Raw genomic sequence first — 22,650 nt, 5'->3', positions numbered from 1 at the left:
GCCGCCTCTGCCTGTCCCTTTCCATTCCAGTGCAGGCCAAGCCTCTATTACTCAGGGGAAGGGTGGAAGTGCCTGATGGGCGCCACCATCTTTTCTTGAAGGGGGTCAAAGTGGAATGGGGAGTGTGCGGTTTTTCAAATGAAGAAAAACTTTGTCGCTCCCCACCCACAACTCCGATGCCCAGCTCGGCTGGGCAGCCTTAGAAAAGGCTGCGCGGGGGGTTATTTTTGTGTGTGCACCTGCGTGGCACGCACCCTAAAGGAAACATTGACACTTAGCCTCAGCTCCGTTTAATGGATCAAAACTGTTCGGTGAATCTCTAGACAAAGTCCTCATTGAGGACAAAGACAAAAAGAAGATATTACCAAAGTCACACAGAAGACAAGACAGACAATCAACTCCATATTTCAGGAGGCAGCCCTTTTGGACGGACACCTCTGCAATGGCCTCACACACTACAAGACCATACACACAGGGAAATTATAACCAACCCTCCTATAGATCTGATAGAGGAGGATATGGAGATAGGAACAGACAGTTCCAACAGGCCAGGGGACCTTTGAGAGACTCCAACCATGGGGGCTACCGCAAAAACAAGTGACGTCCAACAGGACAGTCCCATTGGAGGACACCTACAAGCCTTCATAGACTCCTGGGAACCTACCTCTTCAGATGTTTGGGTCTTAAACACAATAGCCCAGGGTTTGAAGATAGACTTTATCCGATTACCCCCAAACAGATTCATCACCTGCCCGGTCATCATCAACCGGCCAAAGAGACTACTCTTGACACAAGAGATACAACATCTATTGGACATAGGAGCCATCGAGAGGGTACCACCAGGCCAGGAGGGCCTAGGCTACTACTCCATTGTTTTCACCGTGCCCAAAACTTCAGGCGGTTGCCACCTAATTTTGAATCTCAAGCAGCTGAATTGCTTTGTGCGTTACCAACGATTCAAAATGCACTCGCTGCGGACAATTCTTGCCTCAATACGTCACGGGGACTGAATGACATCAATCAACCTGAAAGAAGCTTATCTTCACGTCCCAGTCCACCGACAATTTCTACAATTTTGCCTCGAGGATCTGTATTTCCAGTACAAAGCAATGCCCTTTGGCCTGTCATCTGCACCAAGGACATTTACAAAATTACTGGACGTATTAACAGCAGACCTATGGACACGTCCTCTTCGATAGATGGCGTATTTAGATATCATAATCTTGTCCCACAATGCATGCCAGGCGCAGAAAGACCTCACAGAAACCATCAAAACACTCGAGAGGCATGGCTTCATGATAAACCATCCCAACAGTCACCTAACACCAACTGGATGTTTACCACATCTAGGCACTGACATAAACATGTTAACCAGCAAAGTTTTTTTTCTCAGAGGACCAGCGGAACAAAATCAGAACCCTGGTGTCCTCCCTCCAATCCAAGAGAAGAGTCACATTGGCTTCTCTTTCACAGATGCTAGGAATGTTCATTTCCTGCATCGAAATCATACCATGGGCTCGACTACACACCAGCCCCCCCCAAAGGTTCCTCATATCCTTCCAGAGATCTCGTTCCAGCCACTCATGGAATCTGGTATGCATCAGTGCAGAGGTTCGCCGCTCCCTCCCATGGTGGAAGTGAGCATGCCTTGCAGCAGGGTTCTCTGTTCCTGACACATCAGGAAGTGACCATTACTACAGATGCCAGTCTGTTGGGCTGGGGCGCACACTCCAGCTCTCTCATAGCGCAAGGTCTTTGGTCAGCAGAGGACCTCCTGGAAGTCAACATAAATTTCTTGGAACTAGAGCAGTCTTCCTAGCTCTACAGAGTTTCTCTCAACTAGTTCAAGGGCAACATGTCCTCATATTAACGGACAATGTAGCCACTCGTGCCCACATCAATCACCAGGGTGGGACGAGATCAGGCTGGCTCATGCGAGAGGCCCAAGCCGTTTTCAATTGGGCAGAATCACATCTAGCTTCCATCCGAGCAGAACACATCTCGGGCATCCTGAATACCCAGGCAGACTGGTTAAGTCGAACATCAATCGACCCCACTGAATGGAGTTTGAGCCCCTTGCTGTTCTGAGAAGTGGTCTCCAGATATGGGACCCCAGAGGTGGACCTGTTCGCAACTCACCGGAACAGCCAAGTTCAGAGATTTTTTTCCCGTTTCCCTTCGCCGGGAGTGGAACAAATCAATGCGCTACTCGCCCCTTGGCTGGAGGGACTACTGTATGCCTTCCCTCCACCTTGACTTATTCCAAAAGTAATAGCCAAGATTATACAAGAAGAAGCAGAAGTCCTCATGATAGCTCCGTACTGGCCCAGACATCCATGGTTTGCAGACCTACTGCAACTGTCAGTAACCCCCCCCCCCGGCATATACCACAACATCGAGTCTCTCTGTGGCAGGGGTCAGTGTCACACCCAGGTCCACAGTGGTGGAAACTTTCCGTGTGGCATTTGTGGGGGAGCACTTGAGGAGAGCGCAGCTACCAAACAGTGTCATCAACACCATTCAGGCGTCCTGCAGACCCTCAACAACAAGGATCTACCAAGCCACCTGGGTGGCCTACTGCAATTGCTGCAAGGCCCAGAGCTTAGATCCGCAGTCCCCCCAAGGTGGTCAATGTCCTATCCTTCCTACCATCAGGTCTGGACAAAAGACTTGCTCTAAACACTCTTCGTAGACGTATGGCGGCCATAGCCACTATACTTAAGGTGGACTTTTTCGATCCCTTTCCCATCATCCTTGGATCAGGGATTTTCTAAGAGGGGCTTCTAACCTGAACCCTCCCACGATATACCGCTTTCCTTCTTGGGAGCTACCAATCATATTGCAGGTGCTTACAAACCCAGTATCCTTCCTACCATCAGGTCTGGACAAAGGACTTGCTCTAAACACTCTTCGTAGACGTATGGCGGCCATAGCCACTATACTTAAGGTGGACTTTTTCGATCCCTTTCCCATCATCCTTGGATCAGGGATTGTCTAAGATGGGCTTCTAACCTGAACCCTCCCACGATACACCGCTTTCCTTCCTGGAAGCTATCAATTTATTTATTTATTTATTTATTATTTGGATTTGTATGCCGCCCCTCTCCGAAGACTCGGGGCGGCTCACAACAAGTGTAAAACAAATCATAAATAATTCAATTAATTAAAATATTTAAAGATTTAAAGAACCCCATACACTAACAGACACACACACAGGCATACCATGTATAAATTAAATGTGCCCAGGGGGAGATGTTTAGTTCCCCCATGCCTGACGGCAAAGGTGGGTTTTGAGGAGTTTACGGAAGGCAGGAAGAGTAGGGGCAGTTCTGATCTCCGGGGGGAGTTGGTTCCAGAGAGTCGGTGCCGCCACAGAGAAGGCTCTCCCCCTGGGGCCCGCCAACCGACATTGTTTAGTTGACGGGACCCGGAGGAGGCCCACTCTGTGGGACCTAATCGGTCGCTGGGATTCGTGCGGCAGAAGGCGGTCTCGGAGGTATTCTGGTCCGATGCCATGAAGGGCTTTAAAGGTCATAACCAACACTTTGAATTGTGACCGGAAACTGATCGGTAGCCAATGCAGACTGCGGAGTGATGGTGAAACATGGGCATACCTGGGTAAGCCCATGACTGCTCTCGCAGCTGCATTCTGCACGATCTGAAGTTTCCGAACACTTTTCAAAGGTAGCCCCATGTAGAGAGCATTACAGTAGTCGAACCTCGAGGTGATGAGGGCATGAGTGACTGTGAGCAATGAGTCCCGGTCCAGATAGGGCCGCAACTGGTGCACCAGGCGAACCTGGGCAAACGCCCCCCTCGCCACAGCTGAGAGATGGTTTTCTAATGTGAGCTGTGGATCGAGGAGGACGCCCAAGTTGCGGACCCTCTCTGAGGGGGTCAGTAATTCCCCCCCCAGGGTAATGGACGGACAGATGGGATTGTCCTTGGGAGGCAGAACCCACAGCCACTCCGTCTTATCCGGGTTGAGTTTGAGTCTGTTGACACCCATCCAGGCCCCAACAGCCTCCAGGCACCGGCACCTCACTTCCACCGCTTCGTTGACTGGGCATGGGGTGGAGATGTAAAGCTGGGTATCATCGGCATATTGATGATACCTCACCCCATGTCCTTGGATGATCTCACCCAGTGGTTTCATGTAGATGTTAAATAGCAAGGGGGAGAGGACCGACCCCTGAGGCACTCCACAAGGGAGAGACCTCGGAGCCGACCTCTGACCCCCCACTAACACCGACTGCGACCGGCCAGAGAGGTAGGAGGAGAACCACTGAAGCACAGTGCCTCCCACCCCCAACCCCTCCAACCGGTGCAGAAGGATACCATGGTCGATGGTATTGAAAGCCGCTGAGAGATCGAGGAGCACCAGGACAGAGGATAAACAATTGTACTGCAGGCGCTTACAAACCCACCGTTTGAACCACTACATGAAGTTCCACTACGCCTTCTATCTCTCAAGGCCATCTTTTTGGTAGCAATTACCTCAGCCAGGCGAGTATCAGAACTGTCAGCACTATCAGTGAGACCAGACTTGTGTATCTTCCATCCTGACAGAGTAATATTCCGTCTCGACCCTGCTTTCCTAACCAAGATTAACATGGTTTTTCATCGCTCACAAAAACTCATTCTACCAGACTTTTGCATGCACAGCAACCAACCGTCGGAGTTACACTGGCAGAAGTTAGACGTGTGCAGGGCACTGGAAATCTACTTCCACTGCACACAATCCTTTAGAAAGACAGAGTCTCTTTTTGTATCTTATTTCCCAACTTCCACGGGAACTAGAGAATCGTCTAAGACTCTTAGCAGGTGGATACGAGCCTGTATAATAACAGCATACAATTCAAGTTCCACACTGCTCCTCGCTGGCATCATGGCCCACTCAACCAGGAGCGTGGCCACCTCAGTGGCTTGGGCATCTCAAGCATCTGTAGAGGACATTTGCCATGCAGCAACCTGGTCCACACCTACGACTTTCATCAAACACTACCGCTTAGCCTCTTACACCTCAGTCAGAGCAACCTTTGGGCATAAAGTGTTACAAAGAGTATGTGAAGCATTAGCAACCTTGGGCCAGGTTGCAACCCCCCCCCCTAGTTTTAAGCTTGGGTATATCCCACATTGGACTCTCTGCAGCAGTGCAGTAGAGAAGAACCATTGAAACTTACCTGAACGGTCTTCTCCATGCACTGCAAGGAGAGTTCAAACCCACCCAAGATTGAGCCCAGGGATGCCTGGGTAAACTTTGAAGTTTGGGTTAAGGGTTTGTTTGAGTTTAGTTATAATTGACATATGGTTAATAAAGTTGAGTTATTTGCACTATTCCTTCATTTTTATTGACTGACCGGCTGGGAGCAGCTAGGTGTGGGGCCTGCTTAATTATGTTAATTTTTAACTTAGTCCCTTCCAATGAGGCTGACGAATCACCCACATTGGACTCTCCTTGCAGTGCATTGAAAAGACCATTCAGGTAAGTTTCAATGGTTCATCTCTTAATACAAAACTTTATTGACTACATCACTTCAGCACAGATCGAAAGCAAAACAAACTCTACTTCATTCCTGCAGTTTTAACATAGTTAAAGAATAGTATCTTCATTCCTCACATCTTGTTGTCACCTGGAACTGGCATTCCAAACCTAGTTTTCCCTCCCCTCTGCTTCTGTAGCAAGCTGAAAAGCAAAAATGGCTGCAACAGCATAATCATACTTTGAACTTGACACCTTAAGTTTTCATCAGAAATAAGTTATGTCTTCTTCTGAACTTTAATCCTTTCTCTTCTGCACCCTAGATTCCTCTGGCTCACAATATTTATGGACTTATTGCACCTAACAGTGGACTTGGTTTTGCCCTTGGTAAGATTTTTGAAGACTTGATAACCTGTGACAAACCAATACAGGACAATTATTGTCGACTAAACAGTGCTGGTTGGTTGGCTCCTGGGGGGAGGGCCTTATCTGTGGCAGCCAATGTTCCCTCTATTTTTTTTTTGTGTGAGCAGAAAAGTATTGGGACTGGGCGGCATAGAAGTATAAATAAATAAATAAATAAACAAACAAATAAATCTTTTCTTTTTTATTAAAAGAAATTAATAATTTTAAAAAAACAAAACCCATTACTATTAAAACTAAAACAACCAGCAAAACTATTAATATGCTTTAAATCAAGAGTCACTTCTCTCTCTGTTTCTCTCTCTTTCCTGTCATTCTCTGCCTCAATCATTTTCTTGATTCTCTTTTTTCTCCCCTTTTTTCTATCATTTCTCTCTTCCTTCCACTCTTCTCTCTCTCTTTCTTCCTTCCTCTCTCTCACTCTCTTCCTTACTTTCTCATCTTTCTTTCTTTCTTTCTCTCTCTTTCTCTCTCTTGCTTTCTTCCTCTCTCTCACTCTCTTCCTTCCTCTCTCATCTTTCTTTCTTTCTCTCTCTCTTTCTCTATCTTGCTTTCTTCCTCTCTCACTCTCTTCCTTCCTCTCTCATTTCTTTCTTTCTCTCTCTCTCTCTTTCTCTATCTTGCTTTCTTCCTCTCTCTCTCTCTTCCTTCCTCTCTCATTTCTTTCTTTCTTTCTTTCTCTCTCATCTCTCTTTCTTTCTCTCTCTTTCTCTATCTCTCCCCCTCTTGCTCTCTCTCTTTTTCTCACTTTCCCTCTCTTGTTTTCTTTCTCTCACTCTTTCTTTCTCTCGTTCTCTCTCTCTTGCTATCTCTTTCCCTCCCCCCTCTTTCTCTCGCTCTCTCTTTCTCATTTTCTCTCTATCTTGCTCTGTTGCCCTCACTCTCGTTCTCCGGAGGCTGGCGAAAGTGATTTACAATGTCGGGCGAGCGGGCCGGCGTGCGCTCTCCCCATCTCCCTGCCAGCCTGCCTGGAACATTCAAAATAAGAAAACCCTTTGCTCTTACTTTGAATGTTCCGGGTGGGCGGGCGGGCGGGCAGGGAGATGGGGAGAGCGTGCGCCGGCCCGCGCGCCCGCCAGCCTCCAGAGAACACCTGCCCCGCCTCTCTTGCAGTGGAGGAGACAGAGAGGCAGATCGGGCGGGTGGTGGGCAGCCGGCACGCGCTCTCCCCATCTCCCTGCCAGCCCTCCCGGAACATTCAAAATAAGAAAACCCTTCGCTCTTACTTTGAATGTTCTGGGCGGGTGGGCAGGGAGATGGGGAGAGCGCGTGTCGGCCCGCACGCACGCCAGCCTCTGGAGAACGCCTGCCCCACCTCTCTTGCAGCGGAGGAGAAAGAGAGGTGGATCAGGCGGGCGGGGGGCAGGGCTGAGAGGCCAGGAGCGCGAGGGGGCGGAGACACCACGGAGAGGCAGGGGCGGCCGCGGCTCCCTTCTACTGCCCATGCCTCCCCGCCTGCCCCCCACGGGCTGGCAGGGGAATGGGGAACGCGCGCCCGAGGAAAAGGGTGCGCGGGGGGTATTTTGGAGCGCACTCAGCTTACAGGGAACGGTGGTGGCAGCCCCATGTCTTTGGAATCAACTACCCCCTGAGGTACATATGCCCCCCCCCCCCCGGCTTTCTGAAAAGCCTTGAAAACCTAGCTCTGCTGGCAGGCCTGGTGTCCATGAGAACTGACATCCTTAATTCCAGCCTAGACAGATTTGATTGGGATGTTTGATGGTATGACTGTTGTGATAATATTTAAAGGGTTTTATATTATTATTAATTGTTGTATTTTAATCATTTTATACTGTTCTTATTTTTGTTGTAAGTTGCGCTGAGTCTCTCAGGTTTGGCAAATCGAAAGAAAGGAAGGAAGGAAGGAAGGAAGGAAGGAAGGAAGGAAGGAAGGAAGGAAGGAAGGAACTGAATTTTTATAGAAAAGGAAGTGAAACTTTCCTGCAGTCAAGCCCAGCTGAGTGATTTTATAGGCACACCAATTCTTGGCAAAAGATTTTCCCCATGGGTGGGGAAGAGCCACTATTCTGAGTTTCAAATATGAAGAAGGTACAATGTACTGTATATTTCAGATTGTTTGTGATGGCTATTTCAGATTTAGTGAATGCAAGCATATTTTGGAAGCATCATGGCTTGTTATTCATGAAACATGAATCAGGGATTAGATGCTATTTCTTAACAGATCTTTATGTTTTATTTTGCGGACAGGCATGGTGGATTCATCAATGATGCCTATCATGGGATACTTGGTAGATCTTCGCCATACTTCTGTTTATGGCAGCATCTATGCCATTGCTGATGTGGCTTTCTGTCTGGGCTTTGCTATTGGTATGGATTAATATGCACCATAATGACAAATTACTTTTTTGTTTCATCTATATACTGGAAATTCCCAGAAGACTAATTGACTGTTTACAAAAAAGGGAGTGATTGGTCTGAAGACATCCATGACTGAAGTTCATTATCTCTCTATGAGAAGAACAGAAATGGAGGGGCAGAATTTTTATTAGCTGTTTGAAACATATGAATTCCTAAAGGAGATCTGTACTTCAGCACTTTTATAGCTCTCCCCAAATTGCTGATTCTTCTGGGCAGCACATAGATACTGCCCCTTGATTGCGCCATTTCCTTTTTTTTTAAGATTGACAATTATTTTCTTAGAAAGAATCCTGAAACCTAAATCCACTTAGTTTTTTTAAAAATAAATTTAAAATAAAATAAAATAAAATTTTATCACCTTTTACTCTTTTGCCCAAAAACAATCCAATAAGCAACAACACTTGTTTAGTAAGTCTGCAGAACCATGAGTCTTCTCATTGTTCCCATCACCCATCTCTTCCCACAAATGACTGCATGACTGTAACTTTGTTGTTTGTAGCCATACAATTTATGTTGACTGGTTCCTAATATGATTTGATTGCTTATTTGTACCGAGACTATAATGTGTTATACCTTTTCTGTATCTTTTTCTTTTATGTACACTGAGATGGTATGCTCCAAAGACAAATTTCTTGTGTGTCCAATCACACTTGGCCAATAAAATTCTATCCTATCCTATTCTATTGAAACATATACTGCATTACAGAGAAACACATTTTAAAAGCAGAGAATCACTGCACTATCTTCCTCCACCTCCTTCATTGACTAAACCAAGGATAGTTCTCCAGTCAGAATAATGTATTGTTTTTGACAGGTCCTTCTACAGGGGGTGCTCTCATACAAGCTATTGGCTTCCATTGGCTCATGGCCATCATTGCAGGGATCAACCTCGCATATGCGCCTCTGTGTTGGTTTCTACGAAGCCCCCCAGCCAAAGAGGAGAAGATTGTGAGTTCGACTAAAAATGGGCATGGGGTCTCTGGTGGGCAAAGAGACAGCATTGTTTACTTATTAATTAACCATTCTTAATATTTTATTTTATTTTTAATTATTAGATACTTAACCAATTATCTCTATTTAAAATTGATGTTAGGCTAAGGTGACCAGACGTCCCGATTTTGGCGGGACAGTTCTGATTTTAAGCTATTTGTCCTGCATCCTGCATTCTAAAAAAGTCCCGATTTTTTGAAGAAATACCAGTCAGTGGCTTGAACGCCAGCTGGAGATTGCATTGGAGCTGGAAGGACCAGCTCTTCATCCTTTGATGCCGGGCAATCACGTGACTTGAAGGAATCGCCCGGCAGGCAGTTCAGCTTCTGCACTGCCCAAAATTGACCAATGCTGAGCTGAGCTTCCTTCTTTGTGGCTTCCAAGTTTTTCCCCCAGCAGATTCTACTCACCAGTGCTGGGGAAAAACTTGGAAGCCGCAAAGAAGGGCAAACTGAGCTGCAGCGCACAGAGCGAACTTTCCTTCAGCCCGGGCAGCAAAGTGGGGATGGGGGGAAAGAAAAAAATGAGGGTTGCAAATAGCTGCAGAACACAATGGGATTTGATTTAAATGTTGAGGTAAAAGTAGAGATTTTTCAGTTGTCCATCCTTTCCCCTCCCCCCATCAATGGTGTCCCGCTTTACCGAAGTAAAAATCTGGTCACCTGATGTTAGGCCCATCTCAAATATGATGATAGAACAGTTTAGTTAAGTTTAGTTCTTTGTTTGCTAACATTATATAGAGAGAATCTCAACTTTTACCACTCTTATCGCAAAGGATGCTTAGAGATTTTAAGGAATAAGTTGCTATAAATCCCTTCCTCTTTCCCGATCCAGCTCCAGACTTATCTCGTCTACCGTCTCCTCAAAAGTGCTCCCTCCATCCTGAGAAACTGTCACCTCAATATAGTTGTTCACACCATCTTCTCCCTTGTAAACTCTCCCTCACAAATGATGACACACCTTTAATAGCAATTGGGTTTGGCGGGACCCAGGGGAAGAGCCTTCTCTGTGGCGGCCCCGACCCTTTGGAACCAACTCCCCCCAGATATCAGAGTTGCCCCCACCCTCCTAGCCTTTCGTAAGCTCCTTAAAACCCACCTCTGTCGTCAGGCATGGGGGAATTGACATGTTTCCTCCCCCTAGGCTTATAAAATTTATGCATGGTACGCTAGTGTGTATGATTGGTTTTAATTTGTGGTGGTTTTTTAAAATTAATTTAAATATTGGATTTGTCTTACATTGTATTGCTATTGCTGTGAGCGGCCCCGAGTCTGCGGAGAGGGGCGGCATACAAATCTGATTAAACTTAAACTTAAACTTAAACTTTCTTTTTTGAGCTAGCTGATGACTGTCCTAAAGCAAGAGCCTGAATTTCAATTTTTCTCAAATTGTTCTTCCTTGTGGGAGGATGTGACGGCTGAGGAAATACATGATTTTAGATGCCATAATAGATTCTTTGAAAAACAAATTCTACATTGATATCACCAGGGTGTAACAATGATGCTCATGCTGGTATTTTGCTTCCCTTATCTGTCTCCTCTCTCAGGCAATTCTAAGCCAGGAGTGTACCATGCAGTCCAGAAGTTCCATTACTCAAAAGACCCTTCAAGAGTTCCCACTCACAGACAACAGTGATGAAGAAAACGAGACTGATTTCTAAAAAGAGGGATCCGCTTTTTTCCTTTTCTCTCTCTTCCAACTCCTCTTCTATTAACTGTGGCCTGCATTTTTCCCTGGCAAAGTCCATTGCTGTAGCTTGTAGAATGACCAAATAAGAAAAAACTTATGATATTTGTTTCAGAATTTTATGGCTGTAAGCTGTTTATTTAGGGAGCTATTTCCAGTTCTGAGTGGGACTGTACTGCAGGCCTTTCTTTCCTCATCTCAGAACAATATTTCACAGAAAAAGTTTTTCTTAACACTCTTAGCTGCTTCAATGCTTTTAACAGGATCTTGCACAGCTTAATAACAACAACAATAGAGTTGGAAGGGACCTTGGAGGTCTTCTAGTCCAACCTCCTGCTTAGGCAGGAAACCTTACACTACTTCAGACAGATGGTTATCTAGCATCTTCTTAAAAACTTCCATCTTCATGCTGAAAATGTAAAAAAAATCAGGGAACATACTATCATATGTGGTGGACTTGTACATACGCCCAAAAACTTTGGACACAAATTAAAAAAATAATGGAGCAAGTCATATTGACAAAGATAATAACTAAACCAGAACTATTCCTTCTGGGCATTTTTAGACAGAAACTAAGTCATTCAAATACTAACGGCCGCTAGATTAACATACGCACAGCACTGGAAAAAAGAAGACATTCTGACAAACTTAACCATCATTAGTAAAATTATGGAATGCGCCAAACTATCAAAAATAACAATGGAATTTCAAAACAAAAATGATTCAGAGTTCTACAAGGCCTGGGAGAAATGGTTCAGATGGTTATCCAACTTTAAGGACAATAAAACAAAAACTAATTAAAATCTCTTAATATAAATCAAAATAAAGATATACACAATAGAAATTCGGACCAAAATCAATACAACCCCTGTCTGAGTTCAATCCATTTGATAATTATCAGAAATTTACTAATATCGCAACCTATAATTACTTCTCACTAACAAAAATAATAAACATAACCAAACTAAGCCGTCACAATCCAAATGCCTGCTAGTTTGCAGGTACCACCCCTCCTCTCTTTTTTTTCTTTCTTCTCTCTTTCTTCTTTTCTTTCCTTCCTCTTTCCTTTTCTATCCCATCTCCAATCACCTCTTCTTTCCACGTTATTCTTGTACTATTAAACATTACAGCTATAAGATTATCCAAATAAGAATATTGAATACAAAATATTTACATATAGACAAATATTTGGAATGTATATACAATAATATATATAAGTCGATGTATAAAAATACTGTTTACCCCAACCCCCTCCCACTTCTCTTTTTTGTATTCCCATCCCCCTTTCCCATTTTCTTTTTTCTTTTTTATATAACCTAATAAAGTATATTTTTTTAAAAAAACACTTCCAGTGTTGGAGCATTCTCAACTTCTGGAGGTAAGCTGTTCCATTGATTAATTGTTCTGTCAGGAAATGTCTCCTTAGTTCTAAGTTACTTCGCTCTTTGTTTAGTTTCCACCCATTGCTTCTTCTTCTACCCTCAGGGGCTTTGGAGAATAGTTTGAACACTGCTATCATGTCTCCCCCGATCCTTATTTTCATTAAACTAACTACGCCAGTTTTTGCAAGCGTTCTTCATATGTTTTAGCCTCTAGTCCCCTAATCTTTGTCACTCTTCTTTTTCTTTTTTTCCCCAATATATTTTATTAATTTTCTTAAAATAGACGAGACTGACAAACATACATTTAACATAGTGATGGGGTTGTATCTTCCCCGCTTATTCTAGAAGTAAAATTTCAATACAGAAAAAAGAATACATTCAAAAAATACTTAAAATCAACTTATTACTTTAAATGAAAAGAAGAAATTTGTTTTACCTTATAAAGTAAATCTTCATACATAGACCTAAGATAACTCTTAAATCATATCCCTACTAATACAATTCTCTTATTTTTTTTACTTTTAGTATTTCTTCTTGTTTATCCATATATACACTTTGTTCCATATCTCATAAAATTCTGTTTCTTCTTGATCTTTTAACCATCTTGTCATCATATCCATTTCAGCACAGTCTAGTATTTTCTTAATAGGTTCCTCTTCTTTGGGAATATTTTCCCCTTTCCAATTTTGCGCGTACATTATCCTGGCCGCGGTCAAAATATGAATAACTAGATGTAAAATTTCTTTCTTATATTTCTGATTAGTTATGCCCAGTAAATAAAATTCCGGGGTTATTTCTATCTCCTGTTTTACTATTTCTTTTATTATTCTTTCTATCATTTTCCAATAAAGCTTAACTTTACTACACATCCACCATTGATGACAATAGGACCCTATTTCTTTCTTACATTTCCAACATAATGGGGAGGTCTTAGGGAACATTTTTGCTATCCTATTTGGTGGGAGGTGCCACCTGTAGAACTTCTTAATTTGATTTTCTTTTAGGGAGACTGATTTTGTTATTTTCCAATTTGAAGTCCAAACATTTTCCCATGTATCTATATCAATTTCTTTACCAATAATTTTACACCAACTTATCATGTTGTCCTTTAAGGTCAAATATATATTTTTGTGGCCAATCATATATTTATATGCTTTCCCTATTAATTTAGTCTGATTAGTAGCTAGTAAGTTACCTAAGAAATTTTTACTTTTATTAAAAATATATATCGTACTATCTCTTTGAAATCTAGACTGAATCTGAGCATATTGCCACCAGTCAATTATAATCCCTTCTTCTTGTAGTTTATTTCTTGACTTTAATTTCATTTGGTCATCTAGTAATTCCTTATATCTTATTATTTTCATTTCCCTTATCGAATTGGGGTGTGTTATTGCTTCTAAGGGGGAGATCCATTTGGGAATAGTCAAAAAATGATTCTTCTTTATGTCTTTCCAAACTTCCAACAAATACTTTCTTATTGTATGTCTTTTAAAATATGTATGTATTTTGTCCTTATCATACCATATAAAGGCATGCCAGCCAAGCATAAGGTCGTGTCCTTCTAATTTTAATGTTCTTTTATCTTCTAATACTATCCAATGTCTAATCCATGTTAAGGCGGCTGCCTGATAATATAATTTCCAATTAAAGCGAATCCTCCTCTTTCTTTAATATCTTCCAAAATATTTATCTTTATTCTTGCTTTCTTTCCTTGCCATAAATTTTTTTTAACTATCGTTGTTAAATTTTTTTAAAAATTCCCCCCAGGATTTATTGGTATGACCTGAAACAAAAACAAGATCTTAGGTAAAATATTCATCTTAATTGTGGCAATTCTCCCCAGAAAAGATATTTTTAAGTTGTTCCATATTTCTTTCTTTTTTTATTTCTGCGATTAATTTCATGTAATTATCATTTTTTAATGATATTGTTTTTGATGTTATCCATATTCCCAAGTATTTAACTTTCTTAACTATTTTCATATCTGTGATATGTTCAAGTTTTTTTTCTTGAATTTTATTCATGTTTTTCACTATAAATTGTGTTTTACTCTTATTTATTTTTAACTCTGCAACTTTTCCATATTGTTCTATTGTCTGTATCAGTATTGGGACTGCTGTTATCGGATCTTCTATTATAAAAGTCAAATCATCTGCAAATGCTTGAACTTTATATATTTCTTTTCCAATGGTCAAACCCTTTATTTTTGGATCTGCTCTTACTTTTATCAATAAAACTTCTAAAGATAAAATAAATAATAAAGGTGATATCGGACATCCTTGTCGAACTCCTTTACTTATTTCAAATGTTTCCAATTGCTCATTATTTAATATAATTTTTGTTGTTTGCTTTGAATAAATTGCATCTATTAAGTTTACAAATTTAGTACCGAATCTCATTTTGTTTAATTGCATTTTTATAAAGGTCCAATTAACATTGTCAAAGGCTTTTTTAGCGTCTAAGAACATTAATGATACTGATTTTTCAGAATGTTGTTCATAATATTCTAATGTGTTAATAATCATTCTTAGAACGGGTCATCTATCCAGAGTTTGCCGTTCAACACCTAATCAAACCGCTAGGCATGCCATACCCTCACGTCACATGCAACAACATCCGTCGGGACGACAAGGCGATTGTTTCGCCACAAAAGCGGACCAAGAATTGTTCAACGGAGAGGAAGAAGTATTTTTAACAGCAGGAGGTGGGACAAAAGAAATGTCCATGATTGTAACTAATGAAGGGTCACCCCTAGAAATGGAAGTAGACACTGGGTCCACCAGGAGTTTGGTTTCCTGGGACATTTTTGCCCAACTGGTTGGTGACCCATCTCAAGTTAAGTTGAGCCCAACAAGTGTGAAACTGCGGGATTATCAAGGGAACTTAATCCCAACTAAGGGGGAGGTAAAGGTCCATGTAAATAAGGGGGCATTTTCTGGGATTCTCCCACTAATAATTGTAACTAACCCCCTACCATCACTAGTGGGGAGGGACTGGTTTACCAAAGTAGGTTTGTCCGTATCAGGAATTCATTCAGTAACCTGTGACGTGTATTCATGTATATTCGATGAGTTCTCTGATGTATTTAGCAATTCATTGTCTGCAGCCGACATAGCGGCCCACTCCTCTATGGATAATATCATTTCCCAAATTATTGATTGGATGAAATGGGGATGGCCCACGGGAACCATGCCTAGTGAATTTATACCATTCCGGACAAGGCAAAGTGAGTTATCTATATATAGAGGGTGTTTGTTGTGGGGATCAAGAGTCATTGTTCCCCCGTCCTTACAGGACATAGTCTTAAGCCTCCTCCATGAATACCATCCAGGCATTGTCCGGATGAAGGCCTTGGCTCGTAGTTATGTCTGGTGGCCGGGGTTAGACCAAGCCATTCAGACCTGGGTAGAGCACTGTAGGGAGTATCAGAACTCCAGACCTATGCCTCCGGAAATACGCCCAAGGCAGTGGAAATTACCTAGAGGACCATGGTCTAGGGTCCATCTTGACCTGGCTGGCCCCTTCCATGGGCATAAATTTATGGTATTGGCAGATGCTTATTTGGGCTGGGTAGAGGTAGATATCTTACAGTCTACGACACCGGAGAGTGTAATTAACATTCTATCCCGACACTTCTCCACACATGAGTTACCCGATCAGTTGGTGACCAATAATGGACCACAGTTTACCTCTGCACAATTCCAAGTATATTTAGCCACCTTGGGAATTAGGCAAATTTTAACAGCCCCTTGGCATCCGAGAAGTAACGGCCGGGCGGAGAGGGCTGTGCGGTCTACAAAAGAGGCCTTAGGTCGCCTTAAAGGACGGGATTGGAAAAATAAGGTGAACCTTTATTTGACTACTCAACATTCAACTCCCTGCCCTACCACAGGCAGGAGTCCAGCAGAAGTACTTATGGGCCGGCGTCTGCGTACGAGATTAGATCAGATTCACCCTACATATACTCCTAACAGAGATAAGGAACCACCAAAATGCACGAGAGTATTTGCCCAAGGAGATCCAGTATATGTTAGGAATTATGGGGGGAGAGAACAGAGTTGGGAGTCAGGTTGGGTTTTGGATGTAACTGGACCGCATTCTTACAGGGTCCAGCTAGGGGACGGACGGATCTGGCGTTGGCACATGGATTAACTACGTTGTCGAACTTTAGAAGCCGCTATGCCAGCATCACAAGTACCACCCGTCCAACCAACCAGCATTACATTACCTGACTACACAGAGATTACCCCCTCCATGGGAAATCAACATCTAGGGCCGACACCGAAATCACCACATCAGGAAAGTCACACAGAAGCACAATCACAATCCTTGCCTAGAGAAATAGAACCATTAGTTCCTCCACCAGAGGTTGAACTTCACCGTTCTATAAGATCACATAAGCGACCCACATATCTAGAGGATTTTGTGTGTACTAATCAGGTGGGAAGGGGTGTTGTGTCCTGAGGACAATCAGGGTTTGCAACTACCCATAATTGGGGTGTGGAACAATACTGTAAGCTGATTGGCTAGTGAGCTAGGTGGGGCTGGGTTACATGTATATAAGCAGTCATTCAGACCAGCCTGTGGCTTGTTCTTCTTCTGATGTTTGTTACCTGCTTTTAACCCACATTAAAGGACTGACAACTGCTTCAGGTCTGTGTTTTATCTGTATGAAGATGTAACAATTTCTATTTTAAAATTTATACTAATGTCTAGAAACAAGGAAAAAACAGAAATAATGTAAAGAAGAAAAAACAAGATATCAAACAATACAACAATAATATACCTTTTATAATTATTTTCAAAGTCTCGAAATGCCAAATAATGCCAGGAAAGTCCAAGTCTTGCTGAGTCTTATTCAGTCACTATGTCAAAATCCAAAGTCTAGTATTTTTCCAAATCAAAATTTATTAAGTTTAGGTCAGTTCCAGATTTTAAAATAATCCTACAAAAGCAGCCCAAGGAAAGCAGACAGGAGGAAAGAAAAAAAGAACGAGACAATCTCTTCTTTACTGCGAGTCCAAAGAAACAGGCAATAATCCAATAACAGCGATTCCAATCACGATTACTCAGACAGTGTAAATCTTCTTAATTATTTAATTCATCAGTCACCAAAGGCCAGTAAGGGGCGTACATAAGTGCACTGATGTGCCTTTCGTCCCCTGTCCAATTGTCTTTCCTTTCCCTTTTATCATATATATTCTTTCCTTCCCACCCACTTCTCTTCCTCTTTACTTCCTATCTTTACTTCCTATCTTTTATATATCACTTAATATCTATTCTCTTTCATATGTATTGTACAGTATATTGGACAAAGAATAAATAAATAAATAAATAAATAAAATCACCAATTCATTAAGTTGTTTAATTGATTGCTGATTGCAGGTTTATTTCATTTTAAAATTAGAAGTTGGAACAAAAGAAACGTAATCCCTCCGCTATCAAAAGTAGTGCCCGGGATTCAATGTTGTTCTGAAGACTTAGAAATTCCAATCTTTATTTCAGTTTTGCCAAATCATAGCTCTTCATACTTTCATGCCAATTTAAATTTTATATCCAACTTTCTTCCAAATTTGAAAGTTCAAAAGTTCAAATTCAGCTTGAGAAATGAAAGAGAGAAAATAGATCCGGCCGTTGTTTGGCCCCAGGATATGAATTTTTCTACCAACTTTCTCTTTTGCCTTGTTAACAAAACTTTCACTTATAACTTTCACTTTACTTCAATCTTCTGTTTAACATGGAACAATGAAATTTTACCTTGGTTCTTCTTTTCTTTTAGTATTCTTTTTCCACTCTATTAGACTTAGAAATCTTGGCTTTCTTCCTTTCACTTTTTCGCTTCCCACTGGTGTGGGGGGGATCGCAATGGCCGAATCCTCTGGATGCCGAGGATTGGTTCTCCCTTTTTCAGAGCTGCAGGGCAGACCCCTGCCTCCGGAGCTTCAGCGATAGCTCCTTGGATCAGACCGGAAGTCCCATTCTCTGCACCTTTTTCTAGAGCAGTGATGGTGAACCTATGGCCTGGATGCCACAGATGGCATGCTGAGCCATATCTGCTGGCACGTCAGCCATAAACCTAGCTCAGCTCCAACGTGCATGTGTGTGCCAGCCAGCCGATTTTTGGCTCACACAGAGGCTCTGGAAGAGCGTTTTTGGCTTCTAAAGAGCCTCCAGGGGGATGGGGGAGGGCATTTTTACCCTCCCCTGGCTCCAGGGAAGCCTTTGGAACCTGAGGAGGACGAAACATGAGCCTACTGGGCCCACCAGAAGTTGGGAAACAGGCCTTTTCCTACTTCCAGAGGGCCTTTGGGGGGTGGGGAAGCTGTTTTCTCCAACCTCAGGCATTGAATTATGGGTGTGGGCACTCATGCAGATATGATCGTGGGTGTGCATGCTCTTTTGCCACCCAAGGAAAAAAAGATTCACCATCACTGTTCTAGAGGCTCAACATCCTTTTTGCATCATGGTGACCAAAATTGAATGCAGAATTCCAAGTGTGACCTTACGATGGCCTGATAAAGTGGTATTAACATTTCACACGATCTTGATTCTATCCATCTGTTAATGAAGCCTAGAACTGTGTTGGCTTTTTTGGCAGCTGCTGCACGCTGCTGGCTCATATTTAAATGACTGTTCACTAGGACTCCAAGATACCTCTCACAGTTACCACATATACTGTACCTGTGCATTTTGTTTTTCTTGCCTAAATGTCAAACCTTACTTTTTTCACCATTGAATTTCATTTTGTTAGATAGCGCCCATTGTCCACGTTTGTCAAGATCCTTCTGTATTTTGCACCTATCTTCTGGAGTGTTGCTTTCCACATGATTATTGACATTATAGCAAAATATCCATTACAAAGAGAAAATTGCCCTCAAGCTGAGCTCAGCTTTTCCTTTTTTAAAAAATATATATTTTTATTTGGTTTATATACATTAAAAAAAACACTTTCTCAATCATCACATTGCTACAATTGATCATTATTCTGCCTACATTTAAGGACAGATGCAAGAACAAAAGGAAAAAGCAAACAGAAAGACCATAAAAGAAGCAAGAAAGAAAAATATAGACATAACAAAAAGAAACTATACATAACCCCCCACCCCACCCCCGCTGTCTCTTGACTTTACTTTTAAATTATTCTACTTTGCATGCTACTAGCGGTTACTATGAAATCATATTTTGCTGTTTTCCTATTTTTTTGTTTGATTGTTACAACATCTTTAAGTTTGCAAATCTAATATTTTACACCCTTCAGACATACTTACAGATCTTTCATACAGCTTCCTTTCCCCCCTTCTTTCTAGCCATTTATAAAAACCTCTCCATATTTCGTGATATTTTGAATCTTCCTGGTTGTTTAGCTCCATCAGTCTAATTCTGCAGTCAAGTATTTTTTAAATCAAATTTCTTTCAGATGGTATTGCTTCTTGTTTCCAGGACTGAACAATGTTTATTCTTGTTGCTGTTATGATGTGTTGGATTAGATAATAATGTTCTTTTTTAATTGGTTTTTCCAATATGCCAAGTAAAAAGATTTCCGGTTTTGACTCTAGTTCCGCTCCGAGTCTTTGGAGAGGGGTGGCATACAAATATAAATAATAATAATAATAATAATAATAATAATAATAATAATAATAATAATAATAATAATTATTATTATTATTATTATTATTTTGCTGTAAAATTTCTTCTATCCAAATTTATATTTATGCCAGATTTTTTTAAATTTGAGGACATGTCCACCACATATAAAAGTAGATTCCATTATTTTGGCCACATTTCCAACAATTTGGTCTGAGATTTATGTACATTTTTGCTAGTCTAGCGAGTACTAAATGCCATCTATAAAACATTTTGATTATTTTCTCTTTGTGTGTTGCGGATTTTGTCAATTTGTAGGGTTTTTTGCCATATTTTTTCCCATTGGTTTAAGTGTATGTTGTGGCCAATATTCCTCGCCCAACGGATCATATTTCCTTTAACAATTTCATTTTCCATTTTATATTCTAATAAAAATTTATATAATTTTGTAATTGATTCTTCTCCTTGACCTAATAAAATTTGGTCTAGTACTAAATTTTGGGCCTGTATCCCATAGTTCATTTTGTCATAATATAATGTTGACTTAATTTGTGGTTATGGCCACCAGTCTATTTTAATTCCTTCCTTCTCTTGTATTATTTTTAAAAATATTTTTATTTGGAATTTTCAAAAGTTTTACATACATACATAGAAACAAAAAACAAGAAGATAAATGCATACAGCAAAAGGGAAAAAGAAAATAATAGATAAGGAGAATGGGGAAAAAAACCTAACAAACAACAAAAAAACCCAATACAATATCCAACATTGTTAATTACCTGTCACTAATATTAATTTCTTTGATGTCGGTATATAATTGTAATTATTTATATCAATATACATTTTACATATATCTAAATAAATATACAGTATTTCCTTTTCTCTTAATAACGCAATTATACATTTTCCATTACAATGTTTTTATGAGATATCTCATTACAGTTTTATTGTTTTTAAATTTATAGCTTTTTTCTCTTTTCAAGCCATATATACAGTTTCTCTCATATAATATACATTTCTTTCCTTTGCTCATTTCGTAATTCTAAGGTAAGTTTAGTCATTTCTGCGCATTCCAGTAGTTTATTTATTACCATTGTTTCAGAGGGTATATTTTCATTTTTCCACATTTGTGCAATTGCTAGTCAGGCAGCTCTCAATATATGTATAGTGAAGTAATATTGGTCTTTTAAATATTTTTCTGTTATTATTCCTTATAGGTACACTTCCGATTTTAATTCCAATTCGTAGTCTAGTATTTCTTTTACCCAGGTTTGAATCATGGTCCAAAATTTCTTGCGTTCTGGGCATGAACACCACACCTGTAATATGGTTGTCCTTCATACGTGCATTTAAAATTGTGTGTGTTTCACACCCTTTTTCTCCTATAAATGGGCATGCCGCCCTTCTTGTTTATTAAAACCTTCCAGGGTTAGAATTCTCTCGTTGTGCAAATTGATCCAATCTTTCGCCCATAATAGGGTTGCTGCCTGGTAGTATTTCTCTAAATCTGGGAGGCCAAAGCCTCCCCTAACTCTATGATCTTGGAGTGCTTTGAGTTTTATCCTCGGTTTTGTTCCAGCACAAACAAATTTTGTTATTTGTTTGTTAATTTCTTTGAATAATTTTTTCTTCAGCTTTATTGGTGCTATTTGAAAAAGGTATAGCCATTTTGGAAGGATGTAGGATTTTACTATAGCTATTCTCCCCATTATTGATAGTTGTATCCAGTGATGGGCTCTTACGGGTACGGTCAGGAACGCAGTACTGGTACCAAATTTGGAGCTCAATCCCAGAGCACCCAATTAGCACTGAAAGATGTTGAAACAAAATGCATAAGCCACGCCCACAGTGTGGTAATAAAAGTTTTGGTAGTCCATCACTGGTTGTATCTTTTGCCATCTTAGCATATCTTGTTTTGTTTTTTGAAGTAGACTAATATAATTATCTTCTTTTAATGAAGAGTATCTTGCGGATATTAACAGTCCCAAATATTTAATTTTTTTTGTTATTTGTAAACCTGTTTCATATCACTATTACGTTTTCTGAGCAGTTCTTAGTTAATATTTTAGTTTTGTCTTTGCTTATTTTTAATCCTGCAATTTCTCCGAATATCTCTATCTCTTTCAGTAGTTGTGGAACAGAGTTAATTGGGTCTTCCAGAGAAAACACCTGGTCGTTGGCAGATGCCTGGGTTTTATATGTTTGGTTTTTAATTTGGGTCCCTTTAATTTGAATGTTTGACCTAATCCTGTTTAATAATATTTCTATAGATAAAATAAGTAGTACAGTAACGAGGATAGGGGGACACCCCTGCTTTACTCCTTTTTGTATTTCAAACTGGTCTGTCATATCCCCATTTATTAAGATTTTGCCCTTTTGATTTGTGCAGATCATGTTAATCAAGTTTATGAAATTGGAATCAAAATTCATAATTTTTATTTGTTGTTTGAAAAAATCCCAATTTAAGTAGCCAAACGCTTTCTAGGAAGATCATAGCTAATTGTTTGTCACTCTGAATTTCATAATATTCCTGTATTTTATCTTAGGATAGATATATGTTTATCCCAGGCATATTGGTATCTGCTACTCTTTCAGTAAAATATTTTTGCACGTTACGGCTAATCTTTTCCCCAATTAACCTTAGATTGTGCACCCTTGTTCTTGTGTACACTTTCCTATTAAAAACACTTCTCTCCTGAACTTTATTTAACCCTTTAGCAT

General features: G+C 40.7%; 1 protein-coding gene across 1 annotated transcript in view; it reads left to right on the top strand.

Annotated features, from left to right (window-relative positions):
* SLC18A1 (solute carrier family 18 member A1) overlaps positions 1–10,934 on the top strand; it is a 47,987-nt gene extending 37,053 nt beyond the window's left edge. The window contains exons 12-15 of the mRNA XM_070765541.1: positions 5,806–5,869; positions 8,114–8,233; positions 9,099–9,232; positions 10,821–10,934. Of these exons, the coding sequence (XP_070621642.1) occupies positions 5,806–5,869; positions 8,114–8,233; positions 9,099–9,232; positions 10,821–10,934 (432 nt within the window). The remainder of the gene's footprint in view (positions 1–5,805; positions 5,870–8,113; positions 8,234–9,098; positions 9,233–10,820) is intronic.
* Positions 10,935–22,650: the final 11,716 nt, after the last annotated feature.

Source organism: Erythrolamprus reginae, chromosome 12, assembly GCF_031021105.1.
Source record: "Erythrolamprus reginae isolate rEryReg1 chromosome 12, rEryReg1.hap1, whole genome shotgun sequence".
Lineage (NCBI taxonomy): Eukaryota > Metazoa > Chordata > Lepidosauria > Squamata > Dipsadidae > Erythrolamprus > Erythrolamprus reginae.
Note: the sequence above shows the minus strand (reverse complement) of the source record. Positions and strands in the feature narration are given on the sequence as shown.